The 22,081-nt window shown below is 38.7% G+C and overlaps 1 protein-coding gene and 1 pseudogene across 14 annotated transcripts in view; one reads left to right on the forward strand and one right to left on the reverse strand.

Moving 5' to 3' along the window:
• Positions 1-4,069: 4,069 nt before the first annotated feature.
• lrrfip2 (leucine rich repeat (in FLII) interacting protein 2) overlaps positions 4,070-22,081 on the forward strand; it is a 69,563-nt gene continuing 51,551 nt past the window's right edge. For 6 of the 14 annotated variants that reach the window (XM_076975007.1, XM_076975009.1, XM_076975011.1 and 3 more), the window contains exons 1-2: positions 4,078-4,443; positions 6,897-7,040. In XM_076975007.1, the coding sequence (XP_076831122.1) occupies positions 6,951-7,040 (90 nt within the window). In that variant the 5' untranslated portion in view covers positions 4,078-4,443; positions 6,897-6,950. Of the gene's footprint in view, positions 4,444-6,896; positions 7,041-22,081 lie in introns of all 14 variants that reach the window. The other 8 variants (XM_076974999.1, XM_076975002.1, XM_076975001.1 and 5 more) reach the window with 2 other exon arrangements.
• Positions 13,117-20,825, reverse strand: LOC143476766 (uncharacterized; annotated as a pseudogene).

Here is a 22,081-nt window from a genome sequence, read left to right on the forward strand (position 1 = left end):
CTGTTGTTGCGAGCTTTATCTTCTTTGCAGTTGTTTCCTGGGGCATCAGAACTGGAGACACAACCAGACTAAGCAAACTCATCATGAAGGCTGGCTCAGTCCTGGTCTGTTCTCAGAACAATTTTGACGTGATGGTGGAAAGGAGGACACTTAAACTTGTGATTATCCTGAACACCTTCCATTACACACACCTATCTATCCTAATAAAACAGACATTTCTTTAAGAAAGCAAGAAGTTTTGTATAAGTAAATTTTGTGATAAGATGAGCTGATGAATATCATAACTACAGTAATTTCTGACTATAGTCATGTAATTGGCCACTATCTTCTTCATTTAAATTTTCTTCATGATCTTACCATTGTGTCACTGCTTGTGTTCGTAGGTACCATGTAACATGCAAGAAAAGGCATTTTAAAGATTTTAATAGTCAGGCTTTTTTACACGAGCTTGCTCAGATGAATTGGCAGAGAATACATTAATTCCTTCTGTAAATGTAGCATGGAATACATTCAAACAACACTGTAGGGCAGTTATTAACAAGCATGCTCCAGTAAAAACCCTTCGTATAAAAAAATCGAATAAGCCCATGGTTTTCTTCTGATCTAGGGAAACTCTTACAGCAAAACAATTTTGCTTGGAAAAAAGCCTGTTTAACAGGATCAGAGTCAGATAAAATTACCTTCCGTCAAATTAGAAATAAGGCAACTCAGGCAGTGAGCAGTTAGATTTAAGGAAATTTTAATTACAAATAGAGGCAAAATGGCAGACATTTATAATCAGCATTTATAAACAGCCTGGGTGTGTTCCGACCAGTGGCGTGCACAGACATTTTGGGGGGCAAGTGCTCGGGGGGGGGACGTAGCACACGTAGAACACTTAATTATAAAAAAATTACAAGCACATGAATGAATTTGACATTTTATTTGTAACATTCTCTAAACGTGAGTTTTCAATGGAGAAAAATCACGCAGCCAACTGATCAAATCCATATCCAATATTAACTATACACAGTCATGTCTTTCAGTTAATATCTGTTTACCCTCCACTGTCTGCAGGCCTTGATGCATATATTTTGCAATTAGTAAATCAATATAGGCCTACAATTAAGACAGTAAAAAGACCAAAAAGTACGAGAAGGAGTTATAGGCTACTGAGTGTTGTCATTACATGAATGCAGATGTGCACTTTTCACAGGTAATGGGGAACTTCCCGTTTCTTCTTTCACAAACGAATGTGTTAATTTATATTGCCTAACAAAACCTATACAACAGAAGACGTTCAGCTTAACACAGATTTGCAAACTCTACCTTAATTATTTGTATGTGATCATCCTCATGTTATCTATCATTGATTTGGGCTAGAGCGACTAGTTTATCAGGTGACCAGTCGGCTAAAAAGGCTTAGTAGTTTGGTGCTGTATGAGACATTTTACTACACAACAAAATGATTTCACGTTGGGCTTAGAGGGCAAACGGTACGATTTGACTTGATGTGTATGTGACCTGGCTGGTGGGGCACGGGAGAAGAAGTCTATCTGTGACCGTGCGTGCTGTGATGAAAACGCTTCCTTCCACTAAGAAGGAATTAGGCCTTCCATTAAGACGGCCATGTAAATTTGAAGTTATCTATAAAAATGTCAGTTGTGTTGGATTATTTTACCTTAAAGGACGACAAAGACGAAGAGGTAGAGTGCAACATATGCCACAGTAAAGTCAAGCGTGGTGGTAAAGCTGAAAGAACTTTTAATACAACCAATCAAGCATTTAGCAAAATACCACCATAAACAACACGAAGAGTTTCTAAAGAAAACCGAAGACAAAAAGAAAGCTCCTACACAACTAACACTGGTTAGAAACATTTGCGAAGTGTGACAAACTGCCACTGAACAGTGCCAAAGCCCAGGGAATAATGAGTCATTTACAATATTATTTGCACTTATGGATTTTTAAGCCTTTGTTTACTGATGCCATTTCTGTTTGTTATTTATTATTTTGTCTATTTTGAGTTTATTAATTGCTAAATTGCTAAATTGGTCAGTTTCTCCTTACCAACCATTGTGTATTATTCAAACAAACCTAATTCAGCTGGCTACAAGAGTTAAATGCTTTTCAACACGAGTTTGACATCAAAGTAAGTTGGCTAAATAACTTTAAACTTTAATACATGCTCGGATAGGCCGGTATCGGTATCGGATCAGAAGTGCAAATAAATATCGGTATTGGATCGGAAGCTCAAAAAGCTGGATCGGGACATCCCTATTTAGGAATCTGGTTAGACAGTTCACTCTCTTTCTCTTCTGCTGTTACTAATGGCGCTTTTCCACTAGGGCCTGCTTGGCACGGTACGGTTCGATACGGATCACAGAACTGTACCGCTTCGGAACGGTTAGAACCTCGAGCGAGTCGGTACGAAAATAGTACCCGAAGGGGCCGGCTAACCGGCTGGGAACTGGTACTAATGGAAACACTCACAAACCGTCGCGAATCGAACCGTACTGCGCCAAGTACGCCCTAGTGGAAATGCGCCATAACATACAAGTTTGGACTAAACTGGGTTTTTTGTATAGAACTGTTCCTCTTTTACTCGTGCTGCTGAACTCACTTTGGCCCAGATAACGTTACTTCCATTATTTGATTATGGTGATACAGTCTACAGACAGGCATGTAAAAGCACTCTTCAGAAGCTTGATGCCTTGTATCATTCTGCTCTCTGATGTATTACAAATGTTCACTTCAGAACTCATCATTGTTGCCTTTATACTCTGGTAAACTGGCCATCACTACATATATGCCGTAATATACACTGATACACACTAATTTATAAAACATTTGTTGGTCTGTCACCACCTTACTTACAGAACCAGCTACAACCGGTATCTGTAGTATACAACACAACTTACACCATCATTCTTTCAGGGATCAGCTGCAAAATCAAATATCAAATTAAAAAAAATACTGGAATACCCTCCAAAAAACATTAAAACTAGAGACATTTATCCCAATTGCTGAATTTACGCAACGCATCGGAATGTTTTTACTGACATTTGTAACTGTTGTAATTGATTGTTTTTATTTTTGTTTGTGTCTTGTTTTAACCCTCATGTTTGTGTTTCCCCCTTTTTTCAAGTAGCTTCTGCTACTTGCCAGGCTGTCATTGTAAATAAGAATATGTTCTTAATGATTTACCTTATTGAAAAATATATTTTGTCTTAGATATTGTAAGAGAATTACCTTAAATCAAATCATAAATGCTTATTTAATAATTTAACACTTATTCAGTCTTTCAATGTGTAATATGTCTTTTTTTGTATAAGAAAATAAAAGAATGCATAATTATAAATTCATTAAAATTTTAAGGTTACATTTTAAGTTAAACTGGAAATGTGGTACAATTTCAGTGAAATTGTTAGAATCATTTCAGATTTCAGTCTGAGAACCATCTGAAACAGGTGACTTACAGCTGAAAGTATTTACGAAATGACCTGAATGTTATGTTTTATTAACGGTGCAGTTTTTTAAAATCCAATATGTCTTCAACATTGTTTTCAAGAAATAATGTGTTCTTGAACATTTGCTGTATATCATTAAACATTTCTATTTAAATATTGTCATATGAGTTTATAGAAACAATAAAAATAATCTAGTTAACAGTAGTTAAAATGTATTTAAGTCATAATATAGCACATTTTATATAAATATAGCATATTTTAAAATAATTCATTACAATCTAGCTATCATATACACACATGTACATATATACATACATATTTGTCTTTATAGCAGTATGCTTTTTGATGCTGTTACTTATTTATTTTGGTCATTGGTTAGTTTTTCGAAGATCGTTGCTACCTTTCTAAATGAACAAGATTTTCATCATAAAACATCATTTCTGACCACTTTAAAATAATTTAAACGAGCACATTTAAATCCCGGTTTAGTTTACCTGAAGTACGTCTGATCTCATTAACGATTAAGTAAATCGGTTTTTAATATTGTCTTATAAAATACCTCCTTACTGCAGCTCCAGTGCCGTCAACAAACCCGCACAAAAGTCTTCCTGCTGGATCCAGTTACTTCCGGAACAGAGGAGCGCTGAGGAGAATCTGGGCGAGGAGGAGCGGCACGGCGCGGAGGAGCAGGAGGCATGTTGGGCTTTCATAGCTAGTATTTAAGGATATTGGTGAATATGTGCCCTTCTCATTAGGATAACTTGGATAACTTGAAGGGAATATACACGTTAATACTTCAGGACTCAACAGAACGAGTTTATTTTGGAAGCGTGACGTGACGGGCAGTGTCAGTTTCTGCTGTCCCACACACTGGTGTGGAACTGGGCCAGTAGCGCCGCCCGCCCGGCCCGCTTCTCTGGGCACTCGGGTGACATTGCGCCACTCAGGACAACACTGGAACTTATCGGGCAATCCAGTCTTTGTGGAAGGAGAGGTAAAGTAGTTGCTCTGAATCTCCAAAGTTGTTTCAAGTAGTTAAATGAGGTCAAAGCGGTTTTGGCTACTTTAAACGAGCTGTTGGTCGTTCATATTCTTCCCTAGCCTAGCCTAGCCTAGCCTAGCCGACTATATTTGTACTGCAGCCTCAGTAACCGAGACGGTCATGGCTGTCCAGCTAACGCCAGCTTATCTGTGTCACAGGAGGATATAACTCGCCTAATAATAGTTACAAACATCAGGTCCAGACTAACTGAGTACCTAAGTGCAAATAATTGGTCACAGTTATTTTTACCTGTCTTGGGTCATTTCGCCACGCAGTGCGTTGGCCGTGTGGATGCCGGTGGTGGAGGTGCTGGTGAGCGGGTTTGATTACAGCTGGACGCGTGTGGCTGCTTCAGTCCCAGCGCAGCTATATTTAACCCGCTCACCACACCACGGCCACGAACCCGCCTGTAATATGTCAAATCACATCCTGTGAATTATGGTGGTATCTTTTGGAAACATGATTTTTCATACATAAATCTAAATAGTTGGAACGTGCGCAAAGTATGTTTTGGTGCTATTAACTGAAAACATTGATTACGTCGTGGTCGACCTGATTTTGACATACGTGGACCGAGATCTTGCTTTTTGTCCCACATGCACACGGACACTTATTCTCTTTGTAACTTGAAGGTTTAGGCTTATAATTTATTACGATGAAATGGGCATTAATATTAAATATAACATTACCGCAGGACTGGACAGCAGTACTTTGTGTGTATGTTGACTCAATAGTTTAGACGATGCCGGCATTTCTTAATAATAGACTTAAAGTCTAGACGTAAGTTTTTTTTTCTTCTTCTAAGGAAAGTTTTAAACAAGTCTTAATGCATGGCGTTAAACGTTTGTAGCATGTTTAAAATAGGGACATGACCGTATAACTGAATAAATTAAGCTATTCACTTGGAAGCCTTGAAAGAGAAATGTAAATTATCGGGGTACACAGTTTAAAATATTTACATATTGACCTTTTTTAATTTTTTCAAGATCACCCCGGTCCCATCTAAATGCTGTAAATGTTGGTTAATTTAGACATAGCAGATTCTCTCAACTAGAGGATTACATTCCAGCAATGCAACAGAGAAAGAGTATATATAATTTGCATAAATTAGAATCACTTGCTAGCTGACACTTGCTCATTGCTATAGTAAATTATATAATATAAAAAATAAATAAAGAAATATTGTTTAAACATGCAAATTGTTTCATTTCTTTAACTGACAAGCTAAACCTTTTTTCTTTTTTAAGTTTTTCTTCACATGGTTTCTGGCTGTATTTTAGTACAGAAAACCTTTTAATCTTGAATGGACTTTTCTTTTTACGAGGAATAATTAGAAAGAAAGCATTTAAAAGATACAAAGCATTTTTGAAAAACTTAGCAGACCATCAGTAAACAATATATCGTCTTTAGAATTTGCTTGCTTATCAATGTGACAAGGAATTTGCTACAGAGTCTGTAAATATATGAATGAAGAATCGATTAAGGAATTACTTATTTTGATGTTGTGCGTTATTATATTTTTGTTATATTTGTTTCTTTTGTTGTTTACAACTCAAGGGTTACCACAGCTTGTCAGTGTATGTCATGTGTGTATATATGCACTGTTGAGACACAATAGAACAGCTGCATTTCCACTTATGATATTCATAAGAATATGGTCCATGCTAGATAAAGACTAGTTAGACTAGCTCTAGGGTGCGAAGTTTAACAGCAATGATAAAGAACAACAGAGAAATAGACTAAAGTGATTTGTATTTTCATATAGGCACTCACAATATATATAATATATAGTGGAGGGATATTTCTTCAAGAACAGACTGCGCTCAAAATAACAAACAATAACCATTAAACACAAAAACAACAAAAGAGCGTCGAGTTCCCTACTCACCCAAACCACATTAGCGATATTAATGCATCCAACATGAATAAAAGTTCAATAATGTCTTCTTTAGGAATTGTGTAAGCTACTAGATTGTTTTGCTGTGGTTTGCGCAAAAACACAATAAATTTTTTTTTGACAGAACCATTTTTAAATATTTTTTTGTCATCTTTGTGGCATCACGGTTAACCAAGACTGGGTACAGGCAGAATAACATTCTTCGGGAAGTAAGAAGAGCATGTTGTATTGATATGGGTGTTACTGTCAATGTAGTAATAATATTACAACATTCGTAAGCAGATTGATTTCTGGAGGGGGAAAATTATTCATAAATTATAATGTGCAATTTGCCCTAAATAGATATAAAATAGGCAAAGTGAAAGTTTATTTTGTAAAGAAAACACTAGAAATTAAGACTACTGCACTGTTTAGGCATCTGTCACAGTTGGAAATCAGAAATCAAGAGGAATGGTTCAGTAATTAATTTTTTTCCTTGTCTCTGCCATTTGTGTCTGTCCATTTTCAGAAAACTAAAAAACACACGGATTACGTTTTGCCTGTGTGAGACAGAGGAATAGACATGGGGACACCAGGTTCGGGGCGAAAACGAGCACCTATCAAGGACCGCTTCTCTGCTGAGGATGAGGCCTTAAGTAGCATAGCACGTGAGGTAAGTGTTTTCTCTGTATTCTTGAGGTGTAACATTAGGCTTTATCTTTACCTTAGTGTGTGCAGTCTACATATTTTGTTGCATTCAAGATATCCAAAATAATATTTATTCAGGAAATGTTTGAGGCTGGAAAATAAAATAACAAGGTCAGTTGTGGTAATCCTTGTAGATCTGCATACAGCTGTGTTCAACTGGCCTATATTTGGATAATGATAAGGTAGTATATTCATCACTTAAAATTGGAATAGACACATAGCCCACTGTACTATGCTAGGACTCCAAATTGTGACTAAATTGTTTAGTGACCTCGCTGGCTAAAGACTGCTATGTATTTGTTATATTCTAGTTGCTATGGTAGATAATTATTTTTGTTGTAGTTTGCTCTCCACAGTTATTGGTATCCCTGGGGATTGGGGTGTTTTCTGCACAGTGTTTACACAAAAAAAAAAAACCATTTTTGTCTCTTGCTATAGAATGTTGTTCTGAGTAAACTCAAGGTCTTTTTCCTTTCGTTTGGCATGTATTCCAACACATTTGTTTGCATATAAGTGGTGTCTGACGTTTTGGAGTCTTTGCCATACTGAAACACAATAACCAAATGTTATTCAAATGTGATCCTTGGACAAATGTTTCTATCTTGAACCATCCTCTTTACTATTTGTTCACTCATCCATTGTCTGATTTCTGAAACACAATGCATGTTTGTCACATGATATTGTCTAATTTCTCATATGTTGATGAATGTCTAATGCAGTTTGTTTTGTCAAGTCCTGTTTATACCCAAGTGTAATGGATCAACACTTGGGAGTCCCTAAAGACTCAAGTGATCTTAAAAAAAAAAAGAACATGACCTCTATTGCATTCTCTAGAGATTTAGGGAATATACCTCTATTAACATTGGTCTATTAGCCAACTTAGACTTTGTTATTTAAATGTACCCCACACCATGTGCATTTGAACAAAATAACATTGCATTGACTCAAATTGGATTAAACAGAAGCAGTAATGCAAGCTATGTACACTAAAAAAGAATATTAAGATGTATGTACATCACAGAAAAATAAGTTACAAATAGGAATGTTGCACACAAGGGTGTATTGCGCTGGAGCTCCCAGGTATGAAGCAATAAAAAAAAAAGAGCAGTTGGGAGAACTAGTGCAGGTATTTTGCAGCTATATAACTATAGACCACATAGATATACCAATAATTGTCACATGTATGTATAACATATGATGTTTATTTCTTAGGATGGTTAAATGTTGTTGTTTTTTTTGCGCTTTGCTTTTTTCTCACTATATTCAGCATTTCTTAGTAGTAGTATAATCAGCTTATAGGATACACAAACTATTATCATACATATTAAAATATTTCACACTAATGTGTAAAAAGCTTCACTCAGTGTGGACCACACACTCAGCAACACTATTTTGCCAGAGATAGGCTGGTATGTAGATATTCAGGCTATGCAAGTCTTTATGCCTCGGTAAGGAGGATTGCATTTTATGAAGCTGTGGTTTCTGATCAAAAGCCTGAACATGCCTACGCAACGACTTTAGTTTTCATTTCTCTCTTCTGCTTTAATCTATAGCTCATACAGCAGGAAACGGTGCCTGGTTGTGTCCATTCTTTGTGGTACTGTCTGCTAAAATTAACTTGGCAGACATGTGCTCCACTGTACAGACAAGCTTGGAATTTGTTTTTAGGGCATGAGGTCAACGACCGGTGTCCTCATTCTGAATCTATTATCGTTACTTTCCAATTTGGAATTTTTCATTAACTCCTTTTGATTTAAAGAAATCGGTAATGAACTACGTTAAAAAGTTTCTATCTTGAAAGCAGAACACGTTAGCAATAAACAAGACATCAAGCAAAATAGTTACAAAAGAAAAGTTAATAGCATTCTGGTGTGGATATGTTTTGTTTTGTAATTTCTCACATTCAACAACCACACAGCAAAAAGTCCAGTGTTGAATTAACTCCCAGAGAGTCAATTTTAACACTTTTTGAGGGTTTATATAGCTCCACACTCTAGAGTTAAATTAACATTTTCAAACTAGTTAAAACATTTAACACTTAGTGAGTTACTTTGTTAACTCCCATAACAGATTAAAAGTAACACTACGGGATTTAAAAAATACCATTTGAGATGGTTTTTTTTTTACTATTTCAGTAGTGTTAGTCTCACTCTCTAAATAGTTAGCTATAAACACTATGAAAATGTTACAATTAGAATAATAAATTCCCATACATTTGTAAAGAAACATTAAAAAAATTTTGTTTTTTTTTTGCAGTGGAATTAAAACATTGTAAAAGAAGGTAAAATGTACAAACTTTCATCTTCAACATCATATGCACTTTGAATATTAAAAACATTGTGGAATTTAAGCTCATATATTTTTAATAAACACATTTAATCACTTTGTAATACTATGAAAGCATGGTGATGCTCATCAAATTTCTCTGTGAATAGCTTCTTTAACAAAACAAATTTGATCTTCAATCAAAAGTATATCACTTATTTGACCAAACAATGGCAGGTCTTCTACCACTGCACTGCAAATAACAACTCCAACTTTATACTATACACCATGAACCTTAACCCAACTAGTTGTGAAAACATCTTTTGACAAGATTATTTCAAGCATTTCATTGTTTACCACATTATTTTCTTGGGGGTGGAATGATTTAGTTGGCCCATATTCATTTTGTTTAAGTGGGAAGGTTTCCCAGTGATAAGCTATGTCCATCTGATGCTTTTTAGCTAGTGATTTGGTTAGGTTTGTGACATTTTAAAAATAACCTTTAAATAATTTGTTTTGCTTCAAATCTCATACTCCACATGTATAATATGGGGCCAATTTTCCTTATAGAAGATGGGTAATGGATCATAAAATTGTTTAGGTAACAGGTTTTTATGTGGATACAACTGTTTAAATAGTTTGTGGTGGTCAACAATCAAATGCTTCAAATAGTCATACCTGAAGTGAGAGATGGTGAAAAAACTATGTAAATTTTTTGAAGCAACAACAATAAGACACTCCAATATTTGTCTCCATTAGGAATAAGATCACCAAACAGTGGGATGTTGTTTTACTAAACGCAATATTTGAATAGAATTCAAACCAATGCTATTGCCGGCACTCTCCAAAGTAATCCTTGTGGGTGGTTTTTTTGTTCTAAAAATCCATAATCAAAACCATAAATACTGGAAAGCAAGTCCTGTTCTGATATAAAGTGCATTGTGAGATATCCAAAAAGCAATTTGATCTCGTACTGTGCCACACCCTCCAGAAGATCATGCATTACATCAAACGAATAGTTATCGCAAACCTGAATATTAATATTCATAATATAATAAAATTTTAATATAATAAAGATTTTAATGAATTAAATGTAGAATCTCTTTTCAAGCCATATAAAGAGTTCAATTGTGGATTTTCTTGGAGAGACTGCAAATGCATTTCAAACAGATTTTTTCCACGAAGGACCACCTTAGGATCATCCTCACTGTAAACTGTTTGACAATCTTTCTTCTCAAGCAAACAAAGACGACAGTAATGGTGGCTACTGAATGACTCATTAAATCCAAGAATTGTGTGCATCTAAGCCTGTCACGATAACAAAATTTTCAGAACGATATATTGTCCTAGAAATTATTGTGATAAACGATAATATTATATTTATACTTGACGCATCGCAAGCGGCGCGAAGGTCCACGCGGCGAAAATGACGTAATCGCAGTGGCTCCGCCCGTGCGCGAGGGCCTCACGCGCTGTCGATTCGTGAGGTCGTACACCTCTCGAATTTTGTAACTTCGGGCATGCCGCGCTTCAGCGCAATGAACAAAGTCATGTTTGCAGGGTTCATACACCTTTATAAGGTGTTCAGTCAGACAGCTATTTGTTGTAAAACGAACAAATTCCAGCACTTTTCAAACCTGAAACACAAAAGCAAGGCTTCTGAGGGGCGGGTTTTACTCTGACTTTGTGCGGGAAATTTTTGTAGGACCTGGCAACCCTGTGCACCTCTCAGCGCAATGAACAAAGTCATGATTGCAGAATTCATGCACGTTTAAAAGGTGGAATTCAAGCACTTGTACGTCACTTTAAAGGTCCATTTCAATAATACCCAGCACGTTAAACTTAATTAAGTTAAATCTTTATATATATACTCGAAATAATTCACTTTTTATCACATTATTTAATGGTTGTTTATTTTCAAAACGCCCAATCTTAATGTCTTCATGTTTTGTCCTGGAATTACAAGAGGCTCGTATTTATTAATGTAATACAAGAGAACTGTTCAGTCAGACAGATATTTGTTTCAAGCATTTTTAAGCACTTTATTTTAAATTTCAGCACTTTTCAAACCTGAAACACAAAAGCAACATTAAAGTTTGTCAGGTAAATGTTCATTCCCCTGTTTTTGAGGGGTGTTTCTTATACTACCACATATCGTTTCGAACAACACTGCAACGAAAAGCAAGTATAAACGCTTCCACCGTTCACGGAGGTAGGCGGAGTCGCGCGCTACGGTCACTATAATAAACAACCATTAAATAATGTGATAAAAAGCAAATTATTTCGAATCATTTCGAGTCCTATTAGCCTCGAATACGTTCGCGAACACATCTCCGTGTGTGTGTGTGTGTGTGTGTGTGTGTGTGTGTAGAGGCACTGTTATTGACGCATGCGCTCTCTGTGTACTGCACTCATTTCCTAACCGGTAGATGTCGCTCTCTGATCACAGATTCGTCTTCCGTTAAGGATGGAGGGGGTGCGAGAGAGCAGTGCCTTTCTGAAATCTCACGTAGTTGCGGTTTATCCTCATGTAAACAAATGTGCGCGGAAACCCAATGGCCAATTATTGACATCAGCAAAAATCATCGCGGTAAAAAAAATTATCGTCGATAATGTAATTATCGCGGCAGGCCTATGTGCATCCCTAGATTATCCCGTGTGATCTGAGAGATTGTACCATATACTGGTTCATCAGAAATTTGGAGACTTAACCCATGGATTTCCAGTTTTTTCACATCATTAATCAATGGTTCCTGTATCATATCAAAACCATACTTGTGCAGATGTTGTGTGTGAAAAAGTGACACTAAATGAATGTTCATCAAAACCGAATAAAAAATTTTGGGGGCAAATTTCTTAAGACAAAATAAAGACAACCAATTTTGTGAATTTGGAGCCAAGAGGATTTGCTGTTTCAAAATCATCATAGTACAGCTGAATTTGTAATGCATACCTATTGTCGGCAAATAAATGGTTAGTTTCAAAATCCATCCAGAAAAGTCAGTGTGTCAGGTTCTGATCTACTCTCATTCTTTAGAAAAACACAAATGTCTGGATTTCTGCACATGAACTTCAGCGATTCTAAAATCGGCACATATATAAAAGTATCCTTTACAGGTACTTGATCACAAGTTCCAGATTTTGAATTTCGCCTGTTATCATATCTCACTCCCAATGTTATTTCTACTGGATCAACAACTCCCCATTTTAAGTTGAAGTATTTACTTCTTTTCCATTCTGTATTCAGATTTCTGAAAGGCTTTTCTAATTTTTCAAAAGATTAATTTATCACAGATATGTTGGGACCAGTTGTAGGTAAAATAGACATGAATGTATGTTTTGCTTGGGAGCGAAGCTCATTTGTTAGTTCTTCCAAATCTTCTGCAACTGAGGAAATCAAACTGTTGGAAATCCCACTCCCTTGCAGTTTGGCTACGATGGATGCACATATTTCTTTAGTTGAATATTTGATTTTGGGGACCGAGTTGGGCCTCCAAAGGGTGAACATGAGATGAAGTTGCATCTGGCTCACTACAAGAATATGCAACAGCTGAAGGTTGAGGAATTTGCTGAACATTGCTATGAACAATATTAAGGTGCTTACGAAAACCTGCATATGTTTGGAACTGATGCCTACAACTTTGCTGAGAACAAAACAATTTAAATTTAGGACCAGGATAGTAACCATGTTCTACTCTTAAATCTGAAATCAACTGTTGACTGCTGGGATACAGTTTCTGACACACAAACAGGTCAGCATTGTTTTTGCCTGTTACTCACACTGAGAGGACTGCTATCTGGTTAAGTAATCTGGCTGTCAAGTCTCTCACTCTGGGTGATTCCTTCATTTTTCCCACATCAATGTTATATACTGTAGTCTGCAGGAATGTGTAAAAATTCACAAGTGCCCCATCATAAGACAAATTAAACACGAAATGTGTTTTGAAAAGTTCATCAAATGCTCCAAGGGAGCAGTTTGCCTGGCATGGGCTGAGATGCTTATCCACAGCGGTGTAGAAGCTTGTTCTTTTGACGTCCAACAGCAAGTAGGTATGGCTGTCGACCCTGCTGTTTCCGAAGATGCTTCTCCAAGCTGCAGCATGACTAAGGTTAAGATAGATAGATAGATAGATAGATAACTTGACTTTCCCCCTGGGGATTAATAAATTATTACAGCAGCAATGCAAAGAAAGTCAGGAATTAAATACACAATAGAATAGTATAGTACTTTAAATAAGAAAACTAAGACCTAATGTGTGCAAATAAGTGTTGTATAAAGTTGTATCAAGGTGCGAAGTGCAGTGCAAAGTGTAGTCTGCTGTGTGACCCTAGAGGGTTTAGCAGTGTCCTGAGTCCTCTGTTTAATGTAAGCCTTTGGTTGGTAAGTAGTAAAGTCACAGTAAGAGTGTTCCTGAGAATGGTGAATTGTTGTACAGTGTGATCGCTGTTGGAAGGAATGATCTCCTCTACCGTTCCTTGTTGCAGTGGAGCTGAAGGAGCCTGTTACTGAAAGTGCTCCGCTGCCTAATCAGTGTGTCATGGAGGGGGTGGACGGGGTTCTCCATGATGGCAGTGAGTTTTTTTTTTTTTTTAAGGTGCTCCTCTCTATAACAACCTCGAAGCCCTTCAGAGAGCAGCCCATTACCGAACCGGCCTTCCTGATCAGTTTGTTGAGCTTGGCTGCATCTCCTTTCCTAATGCTGCCTCCCCAGCATACTGCAGCAAAGAAGAGGGCACTCGCAACAGACTGGTAAAAGATTTCCAGCATCTTGCTGCACACATTGAAGGACCTGAGCTTCCTCAGAAAGTAGAGTCTGCTCATTCCTTTCTTGTACACAGCCTCTGAGTTAGCCTTCCAGTCCAGTCTGTTGTCCAGAACGACTCCCAGGTATTTGTAGTTGTCCACCATCTCCACGTTCTGACCCTTAATGTTGACAGGCCTGGTTATTGTCTTCCTCCTCCTGAAGTCAACCACCATTTCCTTGGTTTTGGCCACATTGAGGGTCAGATGGTTTTCCTCACACCACATGACGAAGCTGTCCACTAGGTCTCTGTACTCTTCATCCCTGTCGTCCTTGATGCATCCTACCACCACATCGGAGAATTTCTGCAGGTGGCAGAGGTCAGACTTCCACTGGAAGTCTGTGGTGTACAGGGTGAAAAGGAATGGGAAAAGAACCGTTCCTTGTGGTGCTCCAACATTGCTGACTAAGCACTCAGACCGACTGGATCCCATTTGCACATACTGGGGTCGTTCAGACAGGTAGTCAATGACCCAGGCAACAGTGGGCCTGTCCACCCGCATCCTGTCCATTTTCCCTCTGTTTAAGAGGTTGGATCGTGTTGAATGCACTTAAAGTCAAAGAAAGTGACTCTTACGGTGGAGTTGCTGTTGTTGTCCAGGTGTGCATGTGCCTTCTGCAGTAGTAAATCACTGCATCATCCACACTGACCCACTGCTGGTATGCAAACTGCAAGGGATCCAGAAAAATGCTTACTTGAGTTCTTAAATAAGCCAGCACAATTCTTTCCATGACCTTCATAACATGTGATGTGAGGGCCACAGGTCTAAAGTCATTCAAGGAGGTGGTGGTGGATTTTTTTGGGATGGGAACCAGGCATGATGTCTTCCATAGCACTGGTACCCTCTGTTACTGTATGCTCAGGTTAAAGAGGTGCTGAAATATCCCACAGAGTTGGGCAGCGCAGAATTTCAGGACCCTCGTGCTGATGTTGTCAGGTCCTGTTGCTTTGCCCCGCCTCAGCTTCTCCAGTTGCCTCTTGCCTCCTGGTGCCTGACCAGTTGTCACCACCAAGTGAGTGGGTGGTGTTTCTATTATTTGTGGTGATTGCTGTGTTGATGGTTGTGACGTGAATAGGTTAGGAGGGGGTGTCTCCATTGTTCTTGGTGATTGCTGTGTTGCCTGTGGTAATGGCTGTGCATTGAGGTGGACTGTATGTGTGAGTGGTAGAGCATGGGGCAATGGTGCAAGGATGGGAGGGAGGGGTGTTGTGCTGAATCTGTTGAAGAAGGTTCAGCTTATTGGCTTCATCCACGCTGCCCCCAACTGTCTGTCTTCCCTTAAAGCCAGTAATCTGCTTCATGCCAGTCCACACCTCCCTTGTGTTGTTTTGCTGGAGCTTTCCCTCCAGCTTTCTTCTGTAGGCCTTCTTGTTCTCTCTCAGCCTCCTTTTCAGCTCCTTCTGCACCAGCCTCAGTTGCTCCTTGTCGTTTGCTTGGAAGGTGCGTTTTTTCCTATTGAGTAGCCCCTTTTTACCTTTAGTAATCCAGGGCTTGTTTGGAAAACAGTGTACTTTCCTGACTGGAACAACAGTGTCCGTGCAGAAGTCAGTTATGCATTCTGTCCTGTTGTCAATGTCAATGTTGTCAGTCTGTGGTCTCAAAACAGACCTGTAGTGCCTCTGCTGCTTCCGGTGACCATTTTCTGATCTCCCTCTCGTTGCAGGCTGTCTCAAAACCACCGTGCGGTATGTGGGTGTCAACAGAACCAGTTTGTGGTCTGACCTTCCCAGTGGTGGAAGTGCAGAGGGCCTGTATGAATTCTTAACATTCACAGAAGGTCCAGAACTTTGTTCTCCCTGGTACCACAGGCAAAATATTGGTGGAATTTTGGCAATGTGGTGGAGAGTGTGACATTGTTAAAGTCCCCAGAAATGATTATTAGTGCATTGGAGTGCTGAGTCTGGAGTCTCGCAGTAACCGAATGGACACCACACACCATTTCCACGTTGGCCGCTAGTACGATGTAAACAATAACAACAATAACTTCCGTCAGTTCACGTGGAAGATAGCAGTCGGAATGAGACTGTACTAGCAGCTCAATATTGGGGCAGCAGTGACGTTCTTTCACCGTAATGTGTCCAGGATTACACCATCTGTTATTCACAAACAGTATAACCTCGCCGCCCTTCTTCTTGCCGCTAAGCTCGGCGTTCCTGTCCGCCCTTACCATCTGAAAGCCGGGGATAGAAACGTTGGTGTCCGGGATGTCTGCGTGTAGCCACGATTCAGAAAAACACAGCACACTGCACTCCCGGTATTCCCGTTGGGTCCGGAACAGCGCACTCAGCTCGTCCATCTTGTTAGCGACAGACCTTACATTCCCCATGATAACGGAGGGAATGAAGGGCTTGTACCGTCTCCGCGTTGCTTTTGTTTTGGCTCCAGCTCTGCAGCCCCTGTAGGGTCTCCGGATCTCTGCAGGAATGGAAACATTGAAGCGGCATGACGCGGATGTACGGAGCTCTAGCAGTCGCTCCTTTGCGTATGTAGTCCTATTGCCCGAACTCTCCATTACGCTGTCTGGCAGTTATTTTATTCAAAACTGTGTACTCGACAGACTCAAACTAACACTGATTGTGTAGTGTGTGTTAAAAAAAACCCTAGAAACTTAGAAAAGCGAAAGAAACCTAATATAGGTTAAAATAATGTCTCGAGGGATGGAGCTGCCGTAAAAGGCTGCCACTCAGTGCGGCGGCATTTTGAAGTAAGATCAAGACACTGAACATTAAAAAAAGAATAAAATACCACAGCAAAAAAACAAATAGAATAGTTTTGGCTAGTGAGACAGGAATACGTATGAGGTTTAAAATTTTATGTCATTAACAGCGCACAAGTGGCTAAGAAGGTGATGTGACAAACCTTGCACATTCTTAGTGGTTATCACAGAATTACATTATGAAAGACTATGATTCTTGACTGCATCACATGCAGTAATTTTTGGAGATGTCGGTCCCCCTGGTGGTGGCGGAAGGAGATGTAATAACAACAACACGGAGGCCATTTCTGGGTCGTAGGCTGAAGGCAAAGTTGGAGAGATATTTAGTAGAGGTGTGCCAAAAAATAGATTCATATATCAAAAATCGATTCTCATTTACTACTATTCAGAATCGATTTTAAATGTCCCCAAATCGATTCTAAGTCGTGGTGAAGTCTCGCGTTATGTAATTACAAAATTACGCGAGACTTTACACAGCAGGTTCTGGGACACACTCATGCGCGGAAAAGGTTCAAAACAGATGGAGGAAAGGTATATTCAACCTGTCCAGTCTTCATTTAAGGCAAAAATATGGGTTCATTTTGGTTTTTACCGAATGCCGGGGAAGACCAAACTGGACACAATGTAGCTCGTGTGCAAGGCTTGTGTAATGCGGTGAGCACGGGAGTGTTAATATCGAGAAGGGTGAGAGATAATATAGAGAAGGGTGGACCCAAGTGCCGGCTTGCAAGATCAAGACGTTTGACACTCGTCAAATGTATTAGCGAGAGGCAAACGTGCACAGCGATCCAGAACGAACAAACAGAACAACGTGGAAGACTCGACGCGCAAGGGTATAGAAACCAAAACTGTGAGGGCACGGAGTAAATAGAAACAAAAAACAATGCGGAAAATACAACGCATGAAAAATAACACTCAACTGTAGAGAGACTGGAGAAAGAAGCAAAATAACAGTAACTAAAAACAGCGCAGATAAATGCAACGCGAAAACGAAACCAAGGACGCCAGCAGAAGTAACTGGCAAAAAAACGCTGCAGCAAAATAAAACCCTTCCCAAAAATAAAGGCAAAATGGATAGGAAGAAATACAGGATTGGGAAAACTTGAGATGGGTCAGGAAGCGACGCGAGAAAGCATAACAGAGAGGTGGCGAGACCATTAAACAATAAGCAACCACAGAGAAAGCAGGGACCTGGCTGTGTACGGTTACGCCGGTTTAGTCTGGGACTGACTCTGGTGCCCCTAGCAACGGCTGGGGGAACTGCATCCGAGCCAGCCCTGACAGCTCACAAAATGAAGCTCAAGAATTTTGGTAACACAACAAAAACCATTTTATTGTACCAAAGCACTTTATTTTTGTTAATTAAATGTGAAAGACACTTAATTTTCTGTATTTGTCATTCTGTCTTGCAAAGCAGACTGTAGTAGATCATACAGATTTTATAGACTGAAGCAGACATTTTTATAAATCAAATCGTTTTTTGAATTGAAAATCGTTTTGAATCGAATCGTGCCCCCCAAAATCGGAATCGAATTGTGAGATAGTAAACGATTCCCACCCCTAATAGTTAGGCGTTATAGAACACTTTACTCGTCTATAGTTCATATTTACCTAAAAAAATCAGATCAATTTTAGTTACACCAAATAAATCAAATCCAGTAAAAAATATTGGTAGTCCAATTTCCAAATTTTAAACACATCATCAAATCTTAAAAATAATGAAGGAAATAATGCTTTAAGCATACAAGCAAAAAAATACACTCACCCATTGACTCAAGATCACTTTCTGGTGGACTTTCTGCTGACTGTAACAAGTGACGCAACTCTGGTGATGAAGTAAGCCGCTTGGCCTCTTCAATGACATTTGTTTTGAAGAACGCATCCCATTTTTGAAGTAGTCTGGAGGATGTCTCATCAAAGAGGAGAGTGAAGTCTTCATCCACCTAGGAAAGACTGTTAAAATATTGCTACAGTAAATGGCTTTACATTGAAAATCATTCTAAAAATTGCATCTCCTCAAACTTACCAAACCTTTTATATCCAAGAACCTTGGAAAGATGAAGAGGATATTAGCACTTATTCCTGGGTCATTAACAAGCTTCTGACGGTGCTGAAAGGTCTCCCTCATCTTCTGGAAAATGAGGAAATTGTCTGTTGCATGGTTGAGAAGAGACACAGCTTCTCGGCAAGCATCTCCATCAAGCTGGTTTTCAACATTAATGGTCCTTTAGAAATTCGGACCTCCTGGATAAAAATCCATAGGGCTACTCAGTGGCAGTGCACAGCCTTGACGAATCTTCCTTTGGACAGTTTTTAGATGCCAGGAAATGTATCCTGTGTTGCTTGCAGCATCATGGAAGTGTTCCTGAAAAAATAAATTCTCAACTCTTATTCAAGTGTGATGACATTCAAAATGTCATACAAACAGTAATAATTCTTACATAGCCTTTCTTAGAATATGGATCCTTGAGGGAAGGGAAAGGGGCCACTATTCCAAGAGCATACTCTAATATTAATATTAATTATTAATTTGCATTTATGCAATCTGATGTTATGCAGTTATTTGGCACAAATAAAAATATGGTGGAAGATACCCATGTTTATTGATCATGTGAGCCACTAGTATGTTAACCATTTGTCTTCTCGTGGCATCTGTTAGGGTTTGTGTTGTGTGGTATTCTTGCAGTACGTCTTCACCACCTGATTTGTCTCTTAGCACTGTTTAACTTTGAAAATTTAACAATCCAGTTTTTGCTACACACACACACACACACACATATATATATATATATATATATATATATATATATATATATATATATATATATATATATATATATCTGTTTCATGTGAATTAAGATTTCACAGTAAATCAGGAAAATAAGCAGCAGCAGCAAATTAGCAAGGTAAATAAATAAATAGAATCTGTTAGGTGATCACCTGATGTGATATAAAATATGAAAATCCATTTATATTAGCATGCAGCAGTGTTGCCTCTTAAAGTATGTCCTATCTTTTCCAGTCTAAGAAAATACATGACATCCCGCGTCTATGATGAAATTGTAGAGCCTTTTGAAGACTTGCATAATAATGAGATTCAAAATGTGGAGTTTAGCAAGCAAAAAGACAGAAGTTAGAATATCCACCTGTGGTGATGTGAGGGGATGTAGATTGCTGGAAAAACCAAATATCGGAACAAATAGATTAAGGCTGATCTTAATGACATCACCTTGAAATAACTATTCAAGAATTTATACTTAGACAAAAATGCATGTACTTGGGTTGCATAAAGTGGCAGTACATTTATCACATTAGGTCCTTGATGGCATTTGAAAAGATTCTAGATAGCTAGAATAGATAAATCAAATCTCTGCATGGTCTTGCACCCTCCTATCTCTCCAACTTTCTCCACCTTCATATCTCATCATGTCAGCTCAGGTCCTCTAACCTAGGTTTGCTCTCCGTCCCACGACACAGACTCTCTACTATGGGTGGCAGATCATTCAGTGTTGCTGCCCCCACCCTGTGGAATTCGTTACCTCCCTCTATTCGCTCCTCTGACTCTCTCTCTACTTTCAAAACTCAACTCAAGACTTTCCTCTTTTTCTCGATATTTCCGCTCTTTCTAAGCCCTGTATTTTTCCCCTTTCATGTGTGTACAGCGACCTTGGGTTTGTGAAAGGCGCTATATAAAATAAACATATTATTATAGATAGCACAACGGTGAACTCTATAAATAACCTTGAATTCTATGAGCTTGCGCAGGGTGCACTTAAGTGTATCTTGCTAATGGTTTCGTCTCACAATGGGGAAGTCAATGGCCTGCTCGTGTTCTCGCTTATTTCAGTTTTACTTAGGCAGTGTGTGTCTAGGGCAGTGACTGTATATATAATGGACGGTACGTCACCGTTGACTCCCATTGTGAACTTTTGAAGCCACCTAGATGACCGCACGTACACCGCCATCTTGGATGCGCTTGCGCAGTAGATGAAAATTGGAGCCAGAGCATGCGCATTAGAACCGGTAGGCAGGACAGTATCTCCACCAGAGCATGCGCATTAGAACCGGTAGGCAGGACAGTATCTCTGCCAGAGACCGTATCTCCGCCACGACATTCGTTAGGATACGCCCACCAGTATAGACACTTGACGTTTTACAAAATAACCAAAGGTAAAAGGTTTTAATACTGCTGTCGAGAGTTTTGCTGTCGAGAGTTTTGATGTTGAGCGCGTTCACGTTTGAGCGTCTAGTATTAGATGTCAACCAACGCAGCTATTAACTGTCAATCACCTTATCGCCACACCCCTTTAAATAACACTTAATAACTTCTATAAAATCTATTTATCATAGAGAACACTGGGAGGGATACTAACGCAATTGGGTCTTATAGAATTGACAAAATATAATTGCTCAAAAAACTTATTTTACGTGTAATAAAAATTCAAATTTTCTCGTCCGGCCCGTTTACTTACATGGGAATGGAGGGGGTGTTAAAAGTTGTACTGCAGCCTGCCACTAGAGGGCAGGTGACTCACGGAGGCTTCACTTTTCACTCATGTCGTCCAGTCCACTTATATATAAGGTCTCTGGTCTAGGGCCATTAATCTGAAAAGATGGAGGAACGCAGTGTCTAGCCTGAAAATAATGAAATGGTTGTGACGGGCAAATAAAAATCAATGGAAAATTGAGCAACACAGAAGATTACCATCATATGGTAAAGATCATAGAAATATTTAATATCCCTCGCATACCATATATTAAAATCTGTGCTGCCTAAACTGAATCTAAATGTGGAGAGTGGAAAGGACAACAAGTAAATATATATATATATATATATATATATATATATATATATATATATATATATATATAGAAGAGAAAGAATACATTAGGTAGAGAAGAGGTGAATAGCGCAGAGGCTTGAAAACAGGAGTCTCTAATTCATACCACAGCAGCTCTGGAAGTTGGTACCAGCAAATTAGCTTCAGTAACGTACATTTCTGTAGTATCGTCTTTCCTACTCTAGGAATCCTCCCATCCTGTATAAAAATGAATAATAAGCTGATCTCACATAAAAAAATCCTTGTCTGGTCCCACGTTTTGGAGATGAGTATTTATAGCAAATAACAGTAGTATGCACTCTAGCCTTTGGGGGAAGTATATAATTGTTTTACCCAAGTACAAATCTGTAAAACTGCAAGGAGATAACCTCATTTCATTC

Source organism: Brachyhypopomus gauderio, chromosome 15 (assembly GCF_052324685.1).
Source record: "Brachyhypopomus gauderio isolate BG-103 chromosome 15, BGAUD_0.2, whole genome shotgun sequence".
NCBI lineage: Eukaryota > Metazoa > Chordata > Actinopteri > Gymnotiformes > Hypopomidae > Brachyhypopomus > Brachyhypopomus gauderio.